The sequence below is a fragment of the Heliconius melpomene genome, chromosome 1 (genome assembly GCF_056956725.1).
Source record: "Heliconius melpomene rosina isolate 202511_hmr_F chromosome 1, ASM5695672v1, whole genome shotgun sequence".
NCBI classification, from domain to species: domain Eukaryota; kingdom Metazoa; phylum Arthropoda; class Insecta; order Lepidoptera; family Nymphalidae; genus Heliconius; species Heliconius melpomene.
This window is the reverse complement of record NC_140389.1, coordinates 8,997,817-9,022,534: the sequence shown is the minus strand read 5'-3', so window position 1 is coordinate 9,022,534 and position 24,718 is coordinate 8,997,817. Positions and strand designations below refer to the sequence as shown.

The 24,718-nt window shown below is 32.9% G+C and overlaps 2 protein-coding genes across 3 annotated transcripts in view; one reads left to right on the top strand and one right to left on the bottom strand.

Annotated features, from left to right (window-relative positions):
- The window catches only part of Miga (mitoguardin), a 46,082-nt gene that overhangs the window by 14,314 nt on the left and 7,050 nt on the right, over positions 1-24,718 (top strand). The window lies entirely within an intron of this gene.
- Positions 1,363-24,247, bottom strand: LOC146541244 (protein unzipped-like). 2 transcript variants are annotated; one of them, XM_085193802.1, is made up of 4 exons: positions 24,012-24,247; positions 11,405-11,460; positions 5,013-5,223; positions 1,363-4,911 (listed from the first exon to the last, which is right to left on the bottom strand). In XM_085193802.1, exons 3-4 carry the CDS (start codon positions 5,221-5,223, stop codon positions 3,761-3,763), a joined length of 1,362 nt encoding a protein of 453 aa, XP_085049928.1. In that variant the 5' UTR covers positions 11,405-11,460; positions 24,012-24,247; the 3' UTR covers positions 1,363-3,760. The 2 variants fall into 2 exon arrangements, with proteins under 2 accessions (XP_085049928.1, XP_085049935.1); XM_085193809.1 differs by lacking the exon at positions 11,405-11,460.

The window sequence follows — 24,718 nt, the reverse complement described above, 5'->3', positions numbered from 1 at the left end:
AAATAAAGAGAAAGAGAAACACATTACATTCGTTATAAGAATTTGGCGAATGTTAATATAAAATTCAATAAAGATGTGTAATGAAACAATAATATAAAATATATTATTTATATAATATAAAAGTAAAGCAAAGTTATAAATCATTATTTATAGATATATCTGGAGAATATATCGAGCGTTATCAACCCGCCCTCCTCGTTGAAACACGCTGGAACAGTCGGACGGGGGGAGGTTCAAAAATAATGCTTTAACGCTTCCTTATAAAAGTGCCCATTTTTATATAACTTACGGCTTTGTAGTCCAGCCGCTTTGTTTTTATAGCTGCATAAAATATTGTTCCGAATGTAGAGTACTTATTTGTAATGTTTTAATATTGTTTGGAATTTAATATGAAACTACTTAGTTTTACTTAAAACAACTGAAAAGTATTCAGTCGATGGAATTCCATTATTTTCCATTATTTCCATATATTTTTTTTATCTTTTAAAGAAATGGTTCTCTGAAAGATAAAACAATTTACAAATATATATTTTCCAATATTATGCAAAGACGCGATAAGATACTGTGTAATTATTGTAAAATATGTGACGGTCTTATCAATATACTTACTAACTTTTAATAATAATTATTGATTTATTAGCAACTGGCTTGCGACTTCGTCCGCTTGAAAGTGGTATAACTTTTTTATTTATGAACCGATTAAAATAAAACAAACACAAAATTTTAAAATGCGTATGGTGAACTTACAATACAATAATTTACTGTATTTAAATAGGTTAAGCCGTTTCAGAGATTAGCGTGCACAAACGCACATACAAAGGGATTTTGGGTTATATTGCATTTACAGACGGCGATCAATTATATTTTATTATATGCATAGATTATAAACAAAATATATCTTTAATATAATTTACTCTACATACATTTAAATAAGAACTCTACACGTAATCTTTTTTAAAAATATCGAAATATAAAACAGAACGATACTGAAGATAGGTCTTAAAAGTCAAGTATCTTATTTTAATGTTCTACATAAATAAATAGCTGGCGCCCGAAAGAGGTCAATTGGACATTCATTTGCAGTTATAGTGTATTAGTCTTGACGCTGGAGCACAGTCTGACTGTAATGTGTGGGTTATGGGTTCGATTACCACTGAAATATTTAATATTTAATTTCCTCGCTTCGCTGGTGTCGAGGCAAGGCGCGGCGTTAAGTTCCGCCGCTCAGCACGTGTTTTATCTATATACACTGTGTATTATATTTTTTATTTTTTTATGGGGTAAAGTCGATTTTAAACTATTCACTTTTCAACTACGTTTTTCAGTTTAATAATTAATTTGGGAAATAAAATAAATAAAAGCTCTTGTAGAATTATACTTTAATGATTAAAACAAAACTTACATAGAACATCACAATTATGCTTCGCAAACAATCTAGATGTTGAGATTCAAGAATTATACTAATTTATATAAAAAGCAAATTTTCTATGGATAATGGCTTTCAATTGTATCGAACGTATTTGCTAGCTATGGTGAATAATATGAATATAAATAAAAAAATAACCTCTTCATGGCAAAGAATTTGTCATAAAAATAAAGGTAAAATACAGTTTTTTGGGATACCACGTCATACGCACTCACATATTTCGCAAGCCATAATATATCAAGCCTTTATTATAATTCATTGATATATGATATAACAAGATTTTTGAAGTAAATATATGTAAGTAATTAGTTTCTTACATACAAATTTATTTTTAAACAAGAGCCGAGCGGGTATGACATCAGCTAACAGCAATGTGAGTTTAAATTTTATGAACGTGACATTGGTGAAGCAAATTGTGCTCTTGCACCTATAAAATTTTTATTACAGGAGGTAAATCTATGAGTAGTTTTACAATAGATTTCATAAGCAATATTCAATATTTTAAACTAGCTGCCAAAACTTTCAGGGTACACTATTATAAATTTCTTCATTTTAGTCGTTTTTATATTCAATTTCGACGAAGGCGTCGTCTTGTAAGGACAAGGATAGTAACGAGGTGCTACAGTCTAAAACACACAGACACATCTGGGATTTCAACAATCTATGTAGATCTCGTTAAATCTGATATATCAATGCATTGGGAATACATTTGGAGGATAATTTATGTATTAATTCTAATTCTTATGCAATAATGTTATACTAGGTGGGATATTGATCTTTACAAATATGTATTGTTAATGAGATTCTATATGTATCCAAGTAAATAAAAGATCACACAAAATTTTATTAACTCTAGGGACACGTGACATATAAAATTTATGAAGCAATTCTACTACATAAGAAATGATTGCCTTAGTTTTAGAGGCGTACATCAGTAAATACTATAACGTTGATTATTTATAAATAAGATAGACGCGCCTAATGATTTGGACAAGCGAAAATGCGCGCCAGTCTTATAGTATGTCCATACAAAAATATGATTCATTCTGTTCATGTTTACACAAACACCGCTAAGCATTTTATAACACTTATCACTAACTATTTGCATCTAATTGGTGTATATATTCGGTGATATCTTACTTAACAGGAAGCTACTGTAATTTGTAATCCTCGTCATGACTAACTAATATAATATACTATTAGGTAGACTTTAAAGAAAATGTAACTTTGGTAATAACAAAGTTATAATATTTAAAATATTCTCAATAATACATTTTTAATTGTAGATTTAGTACGTAATATTAACCTAAAACAAATAAATTAAATATAATATACCACTAAAACCTTCTAAAATAGTAATATCTTTTATTCTGGGATTTAAATTCTTCTCACTTACAACTAAAAGTAACAAATTAAAAGATATACCCAAATCTATAAAAAGAGGTACTGTAAGATATAATGTGTTAACTTAATACAATCATATGATTTGAAATGAAAAATCAATAAATAAAATAAAGTAAATATAGACATAAACCCCTACCATCATTCGATCGATCGTTTTGTACTCGTGCCTAATTGTATATACTTTTATTATATGAGAGAATAAATGTTATATCTTAAATATAAGTTATTATAAAAAAATACATTTAAAAATATAAAAAAAACTCTCTTCCGAGGGCGGGGCAAGGGTCCAAGCTATCGGTGGCTAGGGCTCCAGAGATTCCGAATTATTATTAAGAGGAGTATAATCACATTAAGGCAAGGGAAGTATTTATAAGTAAGTATATGTTGTGAATGAATATGATGTGCTTGCGTTACGCTCCGCCTAAGCTCAACTGATAAGGTATCTTATGACGCAATATACCTACTTACAACGTTTAAACTAATAAATTAAAATACATTTTTGTATTTATATTTTTTAAAAGCGATTATGATTTTACTGTGCATTTAACATAACCATAATTGAACTCCTTGTGTATCGGTAACAGTGCTATACTTTTCTTATATGCCAACGAACCTAACCGATTAAATGTCCGAACAACAATAAGACAGTGCTGTCGCTCTGCGACTGAATATTAATAATAACTATTTACAAATTCTATATACAATCTGAACTCATGGATATTCAATTTATACAATTGGAATGACAATATTTAACAGGAATGTCTTGTAAACAAAAACATTTATTTACAAAGTATGCCGAGTAAGGCTTCCTTAATCTCGTAAAACAAACAACTGCATAAGCCTAGTTGCCCCAACACATCTAATAACGCAAGCAACTAAGTATATTAATTATATATTTTATATACAGGGAAAGTATAGTTGCTATTTAACTTAAAGAAAGAGGGCAAACATCGGCACGAGCATTGTGAATAGAACTAACCCATCGCGGTTCGCATTGTTAGGATTGCTACCAAGACCTCCAACGACGGAACGATTTATGTCTTCTTTGACAGGGGGCGATTTCACCATATCTTCGCCGCTATCACTCAGGATATCATTACTGTCCATTATCATGCCCACATCGTTCTTTTCCACCGACGGCGGTTGCGGTATTGGCGCTTGTGTTGTGGTGGTAGTGGTGGTGGTGGTTGTAGACGTAGTGGTCGTCGTCGTCGGCACTAAGGTATTATTAACGGTATAATATATTTCGCCGTAAACAGCTTCAACTTCGACAGTGTTTTCAATTCTTTCCCCTCGCATTTGTCTCGATCGCGCATTGTTTTCGTTGTAAAAGGTAACCAACTTTCCCGTGTATTGCACATCACGATCCGTATTGTTACCTCTAAATGTTACATTGCAGGCGGTTCCTGGTTCTAGGTATTTTTCTAATTTGTACAATTCCTTTCTTTCTTCTGAAAACTGATTGGCCCATTCTATTTGTGGGAATACAGTTCCGTCGTTCATTTCTATAGTTGTGTTTAAGCCAATGGCAATGCCATGGCCGTGACCCCACGACAAGGTATAATTATATTTATATTCTATTTCGGTTGTGACCGTAGCGGCAACGTCGTCATCATTTCTCAAAACTCTTTCCTCAAATATTTGTGGATCTGTCTGGCGTTCGTGTTGAGTTGTTAAATCCAATTTGACTTTTTCCAGCTTATAACTCATTGGTTCAATTTCTATTAAAATTTCTCCTTTGTTTTCTTCTAACTCGTTACTTTGGTCGTCAAAAGTTATTAAATGCCCAGCAGTACTTTCGTATATAATCCTGCCAATGTTATGTGATAAGCTTTTTTCAGCTTTTACTCTCCCTATAAAAACTGAATCGACTGACGAATCTACAACTACTGCTCCACTAGGCTTAGAGTTAAACTTGTACCAAGGATTCCATATGATCAATGATGCGTTTTCAATATTTTCCAATACTTCAAATATTGGGTAACTCTTACTGCTGGAAACTGTGCAGGTAGTGTAGTCAGGTCTCAATTGTCCCAAAAGCATATCTCCTTCGTGTCGTGTTTTACATAGATAAATTGGCCCTAAAACAATATAAAATATTAATGATTTTATTTTAAGAAATAAAAAAATACAAGGTACATATATAGTAATACATATATAGTAATTTGAATGTCATTCTCACCTTCTTCAGAATCTGCTCCAATTACGTAATTTTCCATTGATTCTTTCTTTAAATTTGCCCATTTCAGTGTACTGGAGGTGACAACTTGTTTAAGCTTCGCGTTGTAGAGACCGACGCCAGAATCTGCTAATCCCCCAACTGCGAGTGTTGCCGTCAACAATACAACCCACCAACCACTTGTACATTTTGTATTCTTCTTCATAGTCGGCATCTGTAAAAAAAGAACTTTTAAATAAAGTTGCCAGCAAGTAAACTCTACAATCAGTAAAATAATCAAGTATATTTTGTGTTTTTGTTTGTGAATTTTGTTTTATTTCTTTATATCGTCTATATGTAATTTTTTACTTTATATTTTCATTTTATTTTATGTATCATTTGATTAAGCTGAAGCTGAGTAGTATGGATAAGTAAAATAGTATTCGTTCGTATACGTTCGTGCATAACCCAATTTTCTTAATACAGCAATTTTGTTTGCCTCGATGTAAAATGTTTTATAAAGAAGTTTGCAGAGGCATATTGCCAAGTCTACTTCTTATAAAGCGTGGAGTTCGTTCGTAATTTAACGTTTTATTCGTTTGTCATTTCTAGGATCTCATAAAAATTTATAAAATAAAATATGTATTAATAATTAATATGACGTAAAATAATGTCACGCCATGTCATTTTCATTATAACTTACGCCCAATAATAAAGTACGCTGTATCCCGCATAACAGAGAATAAGCTGAAGGAACCTGGGAACCTAGTGTGGAGACTCGGTTCTCACTAAGACTTCCGTTCCCCAATTTCCGCCGAATTCTAGAGACATTGTATATTGAGTGATGGAACTGAATTCCGCGTTTTGCCTGTTACCAGTGCTCGGAAATTAAAATATAAAACATTTTATTCCCCCTAATTGGAATCGAACCCACAATACCACGCCACGCCGTTCCAAGCGCCATGGTCTCTATGTTTTATTGAACATTTATAATTTTATTGATATGTAATATTATTATAAATAATTCGAAGGCCGTCTAGCTTTTGAAAGATAGAGTCGCAGTATGTAAGTACGTAGGTACATGTTAGTGGAAATAGTAGTATCGCGAACTGAATAAATTGAATTGTATTTTTATAATTATTTAGAACTTGAAATATAGAAATAAATGTTTCGTATACTTGTTTGATTTGTAACAATAAATATATTTGTTAATTGCAGCATTACCAAACGATAATCTATACATTTTTTTTAAAATTTAAAGTTTAAACGTTTTCTTAATTAAAGTTTACCTTGACTTTCAATACTTCTATTTATACATAGAAAAAGTATATAGTATCTATATTAAAGCCTAATACTGAATTTATATTCTAATACTGAAACTCGTTTCAATTAAGCTTTTAATTTATACTAAATAATTCAGAATTTCAAGGTTACTAGATCATATTATCTTCTAAGTGTTCGTTTATAACTTTATACGATTGAAATAATCATGATTGACAGTATTAGAACAATTGTTCTAGTTAATAAATCTATTTAATTATACACAATTTCAAACAACATTAAAATTTTGTATTTTAATAATGATATCAGCCTAAATCTACAATTCCATATTATTCAACATTATTTTCATTAGAAACACCGTAGCCATTGGAATTAATTTAATTGAATAAGTTCAATTGAGGATTGACACGGCCCGTTTACTATGACATAAATCCCAACGCCCCGTTTGTTATTTGATTAAGAAGTGATGTATGGCCTTTTAGATAGCCACACAAAAGCCATAACCGCCGGAATTACCAAAGCATTATGGGTTACCTATACGAAAACTTCCGTTTATATGTGTGTCTTTTAATCGATTTATGCTTATATGCAAATCGAAATACTCGTATCGATTATTTTACTTGTATTTACGAGTATATGTTTAAATAATGTTAGCTCTGATAAAAATGTTCTTTAAAGGATAGATATTTTTTGTATTGCCGATAGTATACATTTTATTTTTATTATTAACTTCTGTCAATGTTTTTCGCGTATGCTTGCAAAGATTAGATCAAATCTTCCTAATCTCTCGATAGGTTTTGACAATTAAAGTATCGTCTCAAAAATAGTCGTAATCTTCGTTTTAAAAACTCCCACTACACTCCCACTAGGTAGATTTTGAAATAAAAATAAAACAAAATGGCCTAACTTTCGCCAAAGTAGCATTTAAAAAAAATGTCCATACCGATCGGGTGAGGATCGAAATACAGGGATTGCTACGTAGATTATGAAAATATAATATACCTCTATGTTTAACATCAATATTTGGGCACTGTCAACTGAAAAGACCTAAACTAGTTTTGAGAGTACAAACCTGTGGTATTGTCGTCTACTTACTAAATAAAATATCACAATTTAGTATTTTGCTTCTGCGTAACAAAAGTATATTATTTGACTCTTCTATTTAGGCCATTAAAGATTACATGTAAAATTACTTTGAAGGCAAAGGTTATCTTGGCATTGAAATATATGATGTTGGTATTCACAGCGTAGGTGGACTGGTTATGAAGTGGGTACTGTGCCGGAAATTAATTAAAACTACGATCGAATCCATGGTTAGGGTCTGACTGACATCTATTGTACTTATAAGTCCTCTTATTATATATAGTTTACATTATGACGATATCATACTTTATCCTATTCGTCATTGCGTTGTTACGTTTAGGGTACCTAATATGAATCATCATATTTAACTACTTATATACGATAGACATAAGACAAAAGTTTTTGTTTTTAGGCATAAAGTAGTTGTGCTTATTAAAAATACAATAATCAGTAAATAAAGTTTTATACAATACGTATAACTTTTTCTATTTAAACTTTGTTGAAAATTCCAATTTCTGTAACAATAGCCGAGTTCCGTCTGCTGGTGTATTAACACCCAACGTGACGAGGGGAAACACTACTTTCAATAAAACAAGGAAATCTCTCGTTTGAGTCCTTCTCACTTACGAACAATTGCTCGACTTGATACTTACGAAGTATAATAGTAAAGATTACATTACAAGATGTCAGGAGGTCTTGTAAGATGTATAATCTAGCATCAACTTAAATTATTAACATATTTAAATTTAATGGAACTGTAGTGACGGAGTGGCACAAGCATGTGACTGTAAACGCGACGGGTGTGGGCTCGATTCCCACTCGGGGGAATGAATAATTTAATATGTTCATCTACTTGTTCTGGTAACAAGACAAAGAGCGGCGTCATTTAGAGAGAGAAAAAACGTAGTTAGTCCGATTCTAACTGATAAAATCTTAAAATCGATATCATTATCTTAAAATCGATATCATTCTTCTCTCAATATTTTCTTGTGATTCCTATATTAACGTTTGAAAGAAGATAATTGAAAGCCGTACAAGTCGGTCTCTTTATGGCGTCACAATACCTAGAAAGCAACTTATCTTTGTTCCTTTTACAAAGAGCAAACGCACTACTAAGCTTTTACTCCTTTATTCCATTAACGTCAGTACTAAGGGATTTAAGTAAACCTGGGTATTAAACTAATTAAATTTTATGCTAATGAAAATATGTAGTTAATTAGTTATATAAATTTCTACATATTTGCGGTTAGATTAATATTTTCCTTTATTTCTTTAACTTTACCAAAATAATGAAAAAAATAGTCACGTCAATAACAAATTATCACTCTCTTAATAAATGAACATTAAATAATATATGAACACAAATTTCGTAGCACACGAACGTGTCAACAAATTTAAACAAAATATGTAGTGTTAATTGTTTGATTTACGTCATATACGAATAAGTCAGTTGTACAAAAGGCTTCTGCTCAACTTTTAAAAAAAAAAAATAATGACCGATTCTAATTCCATCCATCGCTCGTCTCAAAAAAATATCAAGTTATTTATGAATTTTTAAATAAGCAATTTAGATGAATAATGCCTTCTGTAGAAGCGGTAGATTGCATGCTACGCTGTTCCTATACTCGGCCAATTATGATAATAGTACAGAGTTTCATTATTGGGCACATTCTCTTCTCAATAGCCATTTGTAATGAAATGAGTTCGGATTTCACTCTGGCACACTTTCTCCTCTAATTGCTTACTGCATCTATTTTAGGATAATAATTCTAACACAAACATACATGCTTAATATTAGATATTTATTAATGTATTTATTTTTATATTTGTATTTAAATATACTATAACAGTGTTTTTGAAACACACATTTAAAAGTTAACTGAGGGGGCCTCATTTAAAGTAAAAAAAAATTAATCATTATTTTGTCATCAATATCTATTGCTTTTTGCAGCAGTGTAAATTATTTTCCAAGCGCCGACGACCGACGTCCGCTAGCTAACGGTCTACAAATCGTTCTCCATATTGTTATTTTTTATTACTTTTGTCTGCCTTTGACAATCTGACGTCTACCATAACGTCATTTCTTTGTATCCTCGTGGTTGTGATACGTGTTACGTAAACGCTATTATGATATTAAATGTTTTTGTTTTAATGTAATGCATAATATATTCCATTGTCTTCACATATTGTTATCAGTATATGACGAATGCAACCACAGCTAGTATTAAACGCCGTAGGTATGCACCGTGCTGGTGACGTGCCGGTGTTGCGAGCTGCTGCGCGAGAGCACTGACTCGTGAACCAGCTGATAGCGTGGGAATAACACTATGAAGCATTAGGTATTTTGTATGCATAATGATAGGTTATGCTCTAGTAATATTATTTCGCAACGCATAAGCTGACCGTTTCGCTGTTGTTGGTTTGTTGGTACTTGTGTTGATGCATAGGCAAATGGGATGACTGTGTCCTGAATCGCTACATATTGTATAATTTATAAAGAGCAGTAAATTTAAGATGACTTAAAGATGACTTAAAAATATCTTTACTAAATTCATGTGTAAACTTTACAATAGTAAGAAAATACAAGTAAATTATTAGGTATATCTTGTATCGTTTTAGGACTTCAATCAACAGGATGCGGGTTAGTCTTGTTCTCTGCTGTACTTGTGAGCACGATAGCTAAATGAAAGTCAAATAGATTATATGAACACCCCAATATAGTGTTCATTGCTATAAAAGGAAATCTTTAAGTATTTATATACATTTGTTGCCTTAAAAATACAACGGGGCTTATAAATTCATTTATCGTATTCTATTTATTGGAGAAAAAGTAAATATTTGTTACGTTTTTGTCTCTGTTTGTGATGCGTGAAAAAAACACATTAGTGGGGTGCATATATTTCCACATTGAGTTTATGATTTAAACGTACTCTACACTTAATAATAAAACTTAAATAACAACTACACCTATCACACTAACAAATTCACATAGTTAATAGATAGAAGGGAATGGACCATTTGGAAAACAAGTATCTTTTAATAAATCAAAGTATCGACTTCCACTAATTACGAACGGCGCGCCGTGAATACGAGTACATTTAGTGTTAATACGTTTAGAAGTCTTGTATCTTAAACTTAACTTAAGACATATCTATTTGAACTTCGTGGCTTGATTAGTCCCAAGTAATAACTTAGTGAATGAGCAAGACGAAGGCGGACTAAAATGGTCTACGTAAGAATTACGTAATAAAAATGCACGTAAGGCGGATGCCGGAATGGAGGATGACAATCTGGCTCCCCACGATTTGCGACAACGAGCTGCAAGGTCGTCTGATTGTCGATAATAGCCGCACTTATGATATGTCACTCTGACGACAGTCGACACGCTGGCCCAGTTATATAACGTTATTTATTAAATACTTTTTAAAATTCACCTTGACGCATCCTTAATTAAAATTTAGGCATTGATTAGTCGATATTTTTTATACCTCAAATCAAAATGGTTAATAAGTCGAAGGTTAAATCTATTATATTTTACACATGACGTTAATGTTTAAACATATGCGTTTTTAGCTAAATTATTATGTACTACTTATTTAACTAATACTTAACTCTAAAATGCTAAATTAACCCGGCATCCTGCATTGCATTATATTGTTTCCAGACATCTCATCTTCTCTGCATTCTTCTTTACAGAGAATTAACATATTTCAGAATGATATAAACAATATTTTTTTATATGAATAATTGCAAGTTTAAGTTATTTATTTGACCTAAGTCTTGCAATATACGAGGCTAGTACATATCTCCGTCTCATTCAAGTAGTATTTTTTTTACAGGATAACGTGAGCACGCGCTCTCTCAAACTCGAACCAGTTGTGAAACGTTCTATTTTTAGACCAATGACGACATTATTTGAGAATCCCATTGAAATTTCTACTCGTTTTTTTTGCGCCCAGCCTACTATAATATAATATAATGACATATGCATAAATTGAATTAAATCGTAAGTTTTTTGAAATAATTAAATTATTGGACAAGTGGTATTTTACCTTTAAATTTGCTCGTTATAAAAAGCCAGCTTGCTTCTTGGTGTCGGAATATAAACCTGAAAAAGAAATAAAAAAATGTATTTTACTTTCCAGTTAGTTAGTGTAACGTGCAATTGTAATAAGAATAGTTAAACGATCTACAAGCAGATGTAACCGTTTTAGATGATGTTGCAATTAATGGCTTAATTAGTTCTTAACTAACTCACAATTAGTTTATTTTTAACTCTAGTCCTTTTAACGTTCTATTTATCTACTAAGTCTAAAATTAAAAGCTATATATTAGCATCTGCATATATCATGGCGAAAATAATTAATATATTCTTACGAACCAAATTGTTTGCGGTCAATCGAGTGAAACGAAAACTGCTAAAGTTACTTAGGTTACCGCACAATTAGTTAACTAGATGAGCTATAACCGCCACTGGTTTTCTGTCTCTCATTGGACACAGATCATATTTGTGTAGTAGTGTGAACCAAACAACTTAACTATGGCGTTATAATATTGTTTTTGAAAATTTAAAATTTTATGTCTTCGAGTCACGTTACCGTGAGTGTCATAATGCAGCCGTTATGCAGTGGTGGTTTGGCCTTCGCCACGGCAACGGACCCATTGTGACATGTTACAATGAACACTTAGAAACCAGATATCATCGTCTTTGTATACGTCTGGAATCGAATTTGATATTTTTTATGTCTATAAATCTTTTTACAATACCTTTACTATATTTTAAGAATATAAAATAATCCGTTTATTTGTTTTCTATGTATTATTTTATTCAAAACAAAGCTGAAAACTGGTATGTTAATACTAACTTACTAATACTTTAATATTCTTCATGTGCATTTTAGATTTTGATTCATTCATTCTGAATACTATTTATTTATTTACATATTTTTGTAGCTTTACGCTGTATCCCGTACATAGCAGTGTAGGCACAGAGATCCTAGGAACTTAGTGTTAAGACATTCCGTTCTCATTAAAACACTTCCGTTTCCCACTTTCTTTTGAATTCTGGAAGCATTGCGTGTTGAGTGGCGGAACATAACTCCGCCCTTTGCCTCGGTACCAGAACAAAATCTAAATATTAATTATTTCACTTTCTCTAGTGAGCATCGAACCCACAACCTGTCCCGTTTACCATCATGCATCATTTTTGATAAGTAATATATTTCTTATTCAAAAACGTTGAATAGACTTTACGTTTCTGTCCAGCAAAATTGATCAATTAACCATGAAAGCTAACATGAGTGTAGGGATTTCCAATAGGGGAATCCGATCACAACACCGCACTGGTAGAGCTGAAACAACTAAAGGGGCTCAATGTTCTGGCAAACCACTGAATGCTTCCATTGTTTTATATCGAATTTCAGTTTACAGCTTTATTTACCGCTATTTATAATCGAATGTAATTTTTACAAGAGACACAAAAAAATATGTAGGCAACAATTTATCCAAGCCATAACGTATGTGATGCGAAGTAAGATAAGGTCGCACATAACCGCCTTCACCCTCCAAATCCTAAATTGCCCGGCATAATCTCGCAGCCTTTTGTCCAATAGAGTTATTATTTCGGGTCAGTGATTTGAGAAGCTTATCAAACAAAATATGTTACATGAATCAGAGTTTATAATCAAAAATATTTATCATGTCTTTTTTATAAATTCTATCAACACAGTATACGTTTTATTACCAATTTACATTAAAATGTCTGAAGGGAATTGGAATTACATTTGGTTTATAAATAACTTATAGCTGGGATCAATTCCAGTACCAGTATCATACTTTTTAATTTGGTAATCTCATTAATTTACTGTAACGAAATAATATACTACTTTATTATACAAAAAAGATGTCCTTTAGTGTTAGAAAAACAATTCGCAGTATTTTATATATATTGTATAAACAAGACAGTACTGCTAGAAAATGTTGGGGGATGTAAACGACGTAGTTTCTCTGGTTGCCATGGAAACTCCCTGTGCGTGGTGGCTCACTTTGTGTTCAAGGACTACAAATTAGTTAAAAGCGTCATTTGTATACTTAATTCAAATAATAAATATAAATATAGTTATGCTATTATCGAAATAGATACTTTAAAATATAGGATATTATTTTTTATAGCTAGAAACATTTAGCGGGATATGCAGACCATATCGTGGAAATGAAAAAAAGTTAAATTTATTATCCCTCTGATAGGGATTGAATCCACAACTGTTTTATTACAGTCTATTCCCAACAGTGGCAAGATGGTGTCAAATATTACTTACAAATAGATGTTTATTATTAAATTTAAAAACTATTTTAGCTACTAGTTATATTTATTCAGACAAATTAATCTCCCCCAAATACTCTACTAACAATTGCAGGATATTTCATTATTGCATAGAGCACTCGAGTTCGAGTGTGTGGTGTCAACTCCCTATTTTTAATTGCATTTTATTTATTCAGAATCTCAGTACACTAATACCACGCTACGAACCCCAACGGCTGTTTACTTTATCGTAGTAGTATATTTTTTTCTTAAATCGTTGATTTTTAATAGCTTTGCTCTGAGATTTCAAAGAGCGTTTATCTGGTTAAATTAACGTTATTTAACGAATACAGTTATGATAACGTAATTACGTGCTGAAGCTCAAAAGTAGTAAACATGATGAAAAATAAACAATTTTTATTTTATACAGGAAATGGTGCCCATTCCTGTTATCAAGGTCTTATATATGTTTTCTGACCCTAAATATATTATGGTAATTTATTACAAAGTTTTTCCCTCCCTCCTCAGGAATTTATGCCAAGAGCAAACTTTAACTTTCGCTGATGTCATACCTGTCGAGTAATAAAAACACCCCTCCTTGCCTTGTAATCGATACCAGAGGAGCATTACGTATTTATTGATACAAGGGTCTGTCATAATTGAACGAAATTGAAATCAGCCAGTTTTCTTAAATCGATACTTTAAAGTAAGCGTAAGTTTTAGTAAGCGAACACAAAATGATTACTTAAATCATGTAATTATAAAAGTTGTGAATGAAACTTATATTACGTACTTTCAAATACTACGGTTATCTGTTATCAACGATATTTATGGTTTTCTTTTATACTGTGAATTCTTTTTAAGTTAGCGTTAATTGCTGTTGCCTATGTACATCTGAATACACTGCTCTTATAAATAGCACAACAGCGCACTAATTAACTGCCAAACTCAGAAAATTTGAACTGAACTCAGGATAAGGTTCAACGACAAGAAGAAAAATATTGAACTACTTAGTTTATTGTTAGTGGACAGAAAAATCTATTCTTTAGTCCACAATCCCCTTGCCTTTCAGTGAAAGTTCCATTAAAAATCGGTCAAAATATTTAAAATTGTTTGTGTTTTAGTAGAACTACAATTGAATTTCTTGATATTAGTATTATTAAATTACTTCTTTCGAATATCTAAGATTCTTAGCTTTTATAAAATAAACAAATTACGCGATACATTAGGGCTTACTCTAGGTACAAAACTGCAATATTATCGTCTACATAATATACTATTGTGGCTGCGTCACTTACACGTAGCAATGAGTCAACGAGTAATGAGATGAATGAATCAAGTCATTTGTTACGTTAAAAACACAGTATTATTTTGCGGCTAATGTGTCAGAGGTTCTTTATTATTGCTATTTATAGGGAAGCAGGCTGCCACTGCGGGTACTTGAATATAGTACCTAATTTGGTTCTCAGTGCAAAAATACGGTAACAGCAATTTAACGATAACGGCCCAAGTCGTGAGGGTGGGTCAATGAACGCGGTTCATTGTGATGAGTCACCGGTCACCATCGCATCTTCAATTCTCAATACATTCGCAATACTTTATTTGAAGAGTAAGGCGATGAGTGTTGAAATAAAACATTTTTTTTCCTGGTCTCTTGCCGTTACTTGAGTTACGTATAGGCTTTGATGTGTCTGTCTGTCTGTACTGTGTCTCTTGTTGTCATTCTTGAGATATAAAATGACTTTGATAAAGACTTTAATTAAAACATTCATACTTCGTACTATTATTAGTCAACAGCGTTGATAAAGGAACAATGCACGTATAAAGTAAGTAGGTATGTGGTTAGTTACGAGCGGTTGTTAAATAATACTTTAGGCAATTTTTTTTTACACTTAGATATTATTAGATTATCCAAGTCCCATGTATTAACTAAGTGTCGATACTTTAATTTCAAGTGTATGAATTATGAAATGCACTACCAGTTGGTCACCAAATAGGTTCTTTGTTGTTTTTTTCTTCAAATTGTAATAGAAACCTATTAATTCTAAAAATATCAACTTTTAAATATTATTATACCGCAAAAAAGTGTCTAATAATGTTTTTGTATTATTTATAATACTTGTCATATCGTGTCTAGATGGTGGTACCTATGTAATAAGAAATGGTTGACTGGTGAAGCATGCGCTAACGGGTGTTACTCTCTCAGTATATTCGTTATATGATATACCGAAATAATAATGTTTGTAATTACATACATATTTTTCTCAGGATTTCCTTACAGCTAGATTGCGTTTGTAGTATTTATTAGCATTATGCAATCATTATTTTCAATTGCTTTACATAACATGCTTAATTATATAGAATTATACTTGCAGGCTTAAATTTATTTAATAATAATTTTACTTGCAATACGTATATAATTTTAATGTTTTAAATTTACTGCGCTTGAAGAGTCGACATTTTTATTACGGTAAACTTTTTGAACTGTACGTAAAGTTGCTAGCGCGATGTTTGTGCTCATCTGCAGAAAGTAAAGTACACTTTGGCCAAGTCAGTGCACGCGTGCGACCCTTGCGGTGGCGACTGGCGTGCAAGTCAAGAGCTTGTTACACTCAACACGTCTACAGTGAAGATGTCGTTTCGCGAGCGAGCTATTTACCTGTATTTGCAGCCAGCCAGCCACCTTCGCATCTCTTTGTGCGAAACTAAAAATTCTAATAAGCAAATTTGTATGTTTAATATAATATTTCTGTGTTAGAACCTCAATTTGTAACTTATCGTATTCTAGATAGTATGCCATATTAGATTGCCACATTTTGTTAATCTTTTCAGAAACAATCGTGACATGTTTACCATAAAATTTATCACGAATTACTTAAGAGCTATTGAATACGCTGAACTCTTAATATTTTAACGCAATTTTAACAGCACTTAAGACTCGTTCGACTATCATAATATTCATAACCGTTGACAGATATAAAACAGTACGTGTAATGTCGCCGGACCACGGTCAGAATAAACAATAAGCTCACCTTCTACAGTTTACATTCCTAACACGTTTGTTTCAAACCATACACGCCTTATATTGATCGCTCTTGTTCAAATTAAGCCGCCATTGTTAGTGAATGGTAACGTTCAACAAGTGGAAAGTTGTAACATTAATTCATATTATACTACATTAAGTTGTCAGTTTGTACAAGACGCGTTTGATCGTTTCTTCTTGTCTATAATTACAAATAGATACACTCATGGAGTACATTAAATAGTTAAAATCGCTTTAAACTATTTTCACTTAGATAATCGGTTTGCTTCGTGACTCGCTTCATTCAAAACAAAAACCGTTAACGGACGACGGAAGCTGAATTCCAGGGGAATTGTGTTTTTGATTTTTTTTTATCGATTTAACAAGTAATAATATTCGCTGTTGGTAATACAATATATTTTATTTAATCTACAGAGCTTTGCCTAAAAAAACATCGTGGGTAAAAACTTAAGTAGTTTTGTACTCAATTAAAGTCCCGCTAGTGTGAAGTTGCTCTATTAAATGTTATATACGCAGTTACGGCACATAAAATAGTATTTTGAAGAAATAAAGGCGAGACTTGTAAAACATTCGTACGCTATTATTTAAGTAGTTCACGCTATTCAAGACGTTTTAATAGTGGGATGTCGGTTCCCGGGCGAGTGTTATGGCTTATAGCTCGACGGTGCAGCTTAACGGAAGAGCTTGGTGCTCGGTTCACAATTAGTGCCGCGTCCCGTTACCGCCGCATTGTCCGCTTCAATACTCGTCTAGTAATATTCCTTTGTGCTCTCCAAACGAAAGGTAGGTAGGTACTCTGGTTGCACGTTTGATGTAAAACGGAACTATTATTTAAAATTTTCGTTGTGTATGGAAACTTTATGAAGGTTACATTTCTAAATATGTTATATGTTTTAAACAATACATAAAAGAAATTAGCAATATTTCATCAGAGAATACTTTTTTAACTTTGCAATAAAAATAATGAAAGTAATTAGGCCTATAAACAACCGTTAACAAACGGTGGCGATGCGTGGAGGGACAGGAAGTGGATCACCATGAATTGCAATGGCTTCCGGAATTTTTATCGCACTCTATGAGCAAATTCCTCTGTAATTTTTCATTGTATAAAATGTTATTATGTACCTATTTGTGTTTGTATTTTATCTACAAAAAATCAACTGCATTTTTTCACAATATAATAGATTACATACATAACTATCGGATATATTTAGATGACTTTAAAATAAATTCATAGTTGTGCGTAAAATAGAAAGCTCTATAGCGAGCGGGACAAAAATAAACGCCGGGCTATATTATAACAAGGGTACAAGAGATACGGAGAAAAAAGCGAAGGTTACTCGCTACCGCTGGGCGAGTCCTTGGTATAGGTGACCTTTTGATACGACCTTGAGTTATATCGACATATTCCCCTAATTAATAAACAACAACAACATTCAACAACAAAAATATCAACATATATCTGTATTATATATTAATAGTGATATATTGATTTATGCTATGTGCAATATCGTATTGTAATTAAAGTATAGCATTATGACTTTCAAAAGTTACACAACAAACCATTCTTCATCCACCTTATCCACCTTACATTCATTTAGAGCGGATCTTCTAGACAACTCTACAACTAGGTGCACTCAATACCGTTCATAAGAGTCTAGGGCGATGTTCTCGTATAAGGAACTATAATCTTAGTTCACATATGGCATATAGTCGTAACCAAATATTGCAGAAGGTGGGCGGCTGCCATTTAATTGTCCAGGTCTTGTTTCAGGGATCATCTAAGCTACTCCATGTTTATTATAGCATCATTGAGGAAATGGAATTACTTTTCGAGCGGATATTAAATTATAGCCAGAGTGCAGTGGTGCGGGTTCTTTTGTGACAACATTTTTATCGCTCTTCTCTGTAATACATAGAGCCACACGTTTATTTAGTTCCAAATCTACTGAAATCTTAAATTTTATCAATGAACTATGCTAATAATAAAACACATATAAACGATAGTATGGTATTGTCGATTGTAGCAATTACATGTGGTAATGAAAATATATTACAAGTAGGTATTAGGCTAGTTAAACGGTCGAATAGCCGTGAACACGTGGATGCGCACGCGCCGGTAATTTAACCGTAGGGGGACGACTTAACTACAGGAACACTAAAAGACTTTATATTCTCGAATGACTTCGCAAAACACCTGCTACGAGCACCTGTGCGTATTTGACACATTGACGACGTATTGAATACAAATAGGATTTAATAATATTGATAGATCATTTATTTATTGTTATTATTACATTCTACTCATTTAGCAAGGTGGAAGTGGTGGTTAGGTCAGTGTTAACCTACGTTGCCCACTTTGCATCCGTTTTAAAAATTTGCGTGTTGAGTTACCCATTGCACCAACAGCACCGAACACGCAACCACCGCGTGTAGCGTGCGTGTTATAAATATTTTACAAATCTCATCGAAGTTTACATAATTGGAAAAATATGTACATGAAAGTGGCCAGTATTTTGTCCCCTGTGAATATAAACAATAGGTATCATATTCTAAAAAGCGAAGCGGGCAAAATCACGCCAATCGATTGTTACACTGGCCATGAACTCAAATCACCGCTCTCAGCGTGAGTTTCAAGGAAATCTCGTGGACCCAGCAAAAACAACATTTATACGAATATGGAACCGAAAGCGACGACGACGGCGCTAAATGCTAATCTCGTTTTAGATATTTGAGCATATAAGTAAATACGAGTAAGCTACTTTTTAAAACGTAGTAGAAATCGTATTTTTAAATATAGTGATAAAATCTAATTTTGGTTATGCATACTCCATAGTAAGTTTTGCGTAAATTATTAAAAAAAAGGTATGGTATGTGTACATTAAAACATATACTAATTAATCCTTTATCTTTTGTAAGTCAAAGAAACGTATAAAATGAATAATGTTTAAAATTTATTACTATATATTTTGTAACTCATACGTAGGTAGGTCCAAAGTCTATAGTATAGCAGAAATATGTGCCCTACTTCGAGTTAGTGCTCAAGAATTCAGTTGCTTATTCTTTGTCTGGTTACTTACGTCACTGTAATGCATTTAACATAAATATAGGTATATTTCATACATAAACTATTTTTTGAACTTAAATGTCTATAAAGCCAGTTATCTCCACCCGCTACAATAATAAGAATTTAAATTCTAAAGAAAAGAGCAGCTGCATAACGCTCCCCTCTTCAATCATTGTTAGACCAAGGGCCGTCCTACATGGGGAGCAATGGCCGAGTTACAAAAAATTGTAAAAGATTGCATTCAGGTAACCAGGAACCAAACTGTATTGTCAATATCTTATGCAACATGTCTGTTCTGTGTCAATTTATAAAATGCCAAATCGTGATGGGTAACAGCTTTCAACAATACAAGACTGATATGCCTTTTCAATCTCAAATGTTGAATTTTGTTATGTAACTTTAATATTTCTTGTCGTTAATGAATAATTCAATGCTTTTACGTATTTTTTTTTAAATTTTTTTATGATATTTTCTTTATAAAAAGTTATTTCTTTTTTTAAAGATATTTTTAGGAATCTAGCAAACAGTTACATCTCAAGTTGAGATACTAAATTGCTCTAGTCTAAACTGGGATCTACACATGCATGTTCTAAGGTTATTATAAACTCTATTCTTATTTAAGGGAGGCCAGTACGAGTCTCCATGCGCATCTTGAATGTTAAGTAGTTAAAGCTTTGGATGTGAATAATGTATGTATATATTTAGATATTTATATTTATAAAATTTATGTAATATAATATTTTGTAAAGACAAATCTTGAAATTGTATTGGTATATTCATATAGTGTACCGAATGATGTCAGTTTATGTCGGCTCCCTAGCGCAGAAACTCCCCTTACTTAGTTCGACGGACAGCCATTGGAAGTGCATTAAGCTATTAGCAAACAGTTAGCGTTGGCTCCGCGAAATAAGGCCATATTCACTATCCACATGAAATATTTATATTACTTATGTTAAAAGAAGTAAATATGTAACCTATTTTTGTAACTCATATACGATTTGGTAAGGTGCTTTTTTATAATTATTTATTGTCATAAAATGTTACAATTCAAATGAACCACAATGTTTTTGATATTCAACTATATTATTATTTAATATTCAAGTTTTGTCAAGATCAGGGCCACGCGGTCGCTGGCCGGAGCCTCTCTTATTCAATAGCTATTTGCTTACTTAAGTAAATAACTTTTTTTCCCTTGGACGGTAGTGCTGATGATGTCATCGAAAGTACTTGATTCTTGATCATGCTACAGCTCTCTGATAATGATATTCCACATCCGTTCAACTTGTTTAAAGATGGATATTAATCAATTTAGGCTCATTGCTTATTATTGTCTTAATGACGTTCGCTGTGTTTTACAAGAGTTATTTGCTTATCTATATATGTATAAAATCGAAAGGTCACTCACTCATCACGAAATCTCAGAAACTACATGTGCTAGGAATCTCAAATTTTGCATAGGAGTTACTTATAGGACGTAGGTGCTCGCGAAGACGGGAATTTGCAATATTCGACTTCTAAGGGGTTGTTTTTTGGGTCGAAAGTTTGTATGAAACTTTGTTACTACAAATGCTAGGAGTCTCAAATTTTGCATAGACGTCACTAGGACGTAGTCATGGAGACAGAAATTAATAATATCATAGTTCACGCGGGTGAAACCGCGAGCGGGCCACTAGTACTTCATAAGTTCAAATTTTTAATTTACAAAAAAGCATCTAACATAAAGTAATTTATAATGATTTTTATATTAAATGATACAAAAATAATAAATCGTAGTATGTACTGTTGGCATGCCTAAAACATACTCGTCTTACACATATCAAATTTAATAGAATTCTATTAAACATATTTATAGGGAATGTGTAACCGTGGTGGACGCTCACGAGGCGGCAGAAGGCACCGTCGCGCGGGCGCGTATCGATCGCGCTCGCCGCACCGCCGCGGCCTGCATACGAATACGAGATTCTCTTCGTTCAATCCCTTATCAAAGGTCTACAATGGGGCTAGACCCCGAGCCCTCTTTGGAGCTTGACCTTGTTGAACATTGCGTCAACATTGCCTATTTTCTTGTTATGCATCAGTTTAAGCAACTTGTATTTGTGGGAAATTGGCATTTCCAATTTATCCAGTCTCAATAGATTTATAAATTAATGAATATAACAAAAGGAAAGGAATAAGCCTATGGGAGGCTTATTAACTGTGAGGACATGATCTCGTTTTTATAAAATTACTGTGAATATATTAAACAAACGTTAATAAGAACCTATGATGTTTTACTGTTTGAATAAAAAGTATTTCTTGTTTAATAACTAGATACAAGACCAGCAAATAAAAAATAAACCAAAAAATATATCAAAGGTTCCAAAGATAATTTTGCATATTTTGGGAAGCGAAGGTCACGACAATTTTCCAGTTGCAAACACTGCTTATTGCTTTTCAGATATGCTTGCTTTCGACATGGTTGATGTTTCAAGTGCTATATACAAACTGAGTAAATTTTGTAGATTAATTCTAACAGGCCTGTGGCTTGCCGTAATTATTTTCCACAATACAGACGTAGCGCTAATCAATAGCGGAATTGGCTGCTCAAAGAGCATAAACGGAAGTAAGTAAGTAGTCATCGATCGGCGGCAGTTATTTGGTAATTTTCCGTCTTCGATAATTGCAAATAGTTTGTCTTATTTGGTAACATCCACTTTTAAAATATAAACGTACATAGCAACTTGTTGCGGACGGCTTTCTAGAGTACCATACTTACTGGCTATTATACTGGGACTCAGGCTACTCATGTGTAACCTAGATATAAACTATCTGAAAGCGTATAAATTAAAATGTTTCTTCAGCTTCACGCTGTTATCCGCATGTAGCGTGATAGGCAGAGGGAACCAAGTGTTAAGACACTCTGCCACTTTCCGCCGAATTCTGGAGGCACTGCGCTATCCAAGAGAGTGGCGAAACTCGACACCGCGCTCTGCCTCTTTACCAGAACGAAGGGATGAAAATATTAATAAATAATTATTCATTGCCCGAGTAAAATGTTTCTTTATATACCTGATAAATAATTTAGGTGTTAATTGAATGAATGAAATTGTCCTTAAGGCAACTAGTAGTAAGTAAGCTTGTAATTCATAAGACGGGAACATCGGTTTTGCAGATCAATACGTAGACGCCAAGTGGCCGGTGGCGTGCCAACTTGGATTCATCGAATCGAATTTCTTCTTTCAGATCTAATGAAAACATCATGATCTCTATAAGAAATATATCCTAGTCTTTCTAGTCTAGATTATAATAAGTAATAGATAATAATCTATATCGATAATTTATGTTACTTAAAGGCATTTTTTAAAGCGATCGGTTACTCATAAAACGATTGAACGGAAATCGACCATAAAAATTGGAACGTGAATCATTTAAATACATTTGGGCCAATGTCATCTAAATTATAGTTCTGTAGTCTAACGAAAGAGGAATTCCCAGTGGGGGTATGCGGTTATTGTACGTGCTCATTTGAAATGATTGTTGGTGCGGACACGGCACGTGGATTCAGCACGGTCGCAGCTGCCGTTGACATCGCACAATCCATAATTTTTTTGTTAGCAGATGCTCAGATAAAATTTGCCCGCTTCGTGATTTAGTATAAACAATTTTGATAATGTTGTACATATTGCATATAATTCGTCAATAAATGCCATTATGGTAAAATATTTATTATTTATTGACAATGTTGTTCTTTGCAAATTTTATGATTATGAAACTTAGAAAAATTACAATTGATTGTGACATCGATTGTGATTTTTCTTCTCCCGTTAAAGTTATTTCTGTTTCAATTTGAAATAGGTGCATTAAGATATATAATTCCATGGAGGAGACAAGCGATATCTTCTATAGCCGGATGAGCTCATAGGTAGGTCGCTGGTCGAGGATTGTTCATTGCATAAGCCTTGGTGGATGGCGGCCAAACAACGTGCATGAACCGGTTTATAAGAAACGTGTTAGGAGGTCCTTGTATTTTTAATGTTACTAATGTTAAAATACTTGACGTCTAGCAATAACGCTACATCAGGTTTCAGTAATAACATATTACATTCAATATCTCGTATTGGACAGTAAGTAATCACTATAAAATAACGAATACAAAACAAAAAAAAAATTAAAGGAAACGTGTTTATTTGTCGTTAAAACCCTATTTTCATTGATAATAAAAGTTAGATAAAATCGATTTTCGGAAAATCGTGCACTTTATGTTCTTACCTGTTGTTTGGAAAGACCGGCGTCAATAAGCGCGGGATGAATAAGGAAGCCTCTAAGAACCACTACTTCCTAGCTATGCACATTCACTGTAATCGTAGGGACACTAGGGGAACCTATTAGTATTCACCAACAAAACGTATGAGAAGATATTAATCGTATATAATTTATAGCAAGAGAGTATGTCGACAGAGCACCGCTGCTATGCAGAGCCTCTAGTAGACTGGCGCTCGGCCGAGCAGTGCGGTGCCGCGGCTCGTAGATTCGCTCAGCCCCGCGCGGCCCGACAGGGTCACCGTGCGGAACTCTCCCAAATAATTGCCATTAATTTCAAACTCAGCACTTCATATCATTTCCTTTATTAGCTTTACAAAAAAGGATTTATGCATATACAATAAATATTTACAAAATTGAATGTAATGAAAACATTAAATTGTGAGAGGTTATCAGTAAACGACGTTATTGTTATTTCTATAAATAAACATGGTTTACGACTTAACGCTTACAGAACATGTGTGAATAACTTGAGACGTAATGTTACAAATATGAAATTGATAATTATAGAATATTTGGAATTAAATAAAAAAAAATATCATAAAGAAATATGATGCTGAAGTAGTCGTTAGTACCTACCTAAATTTCCGGTAAAATGTATTTTGTTACATAATTCCAAGAGGAAAACAATGCGGTGGTTGAAAATTCGGGGTAGA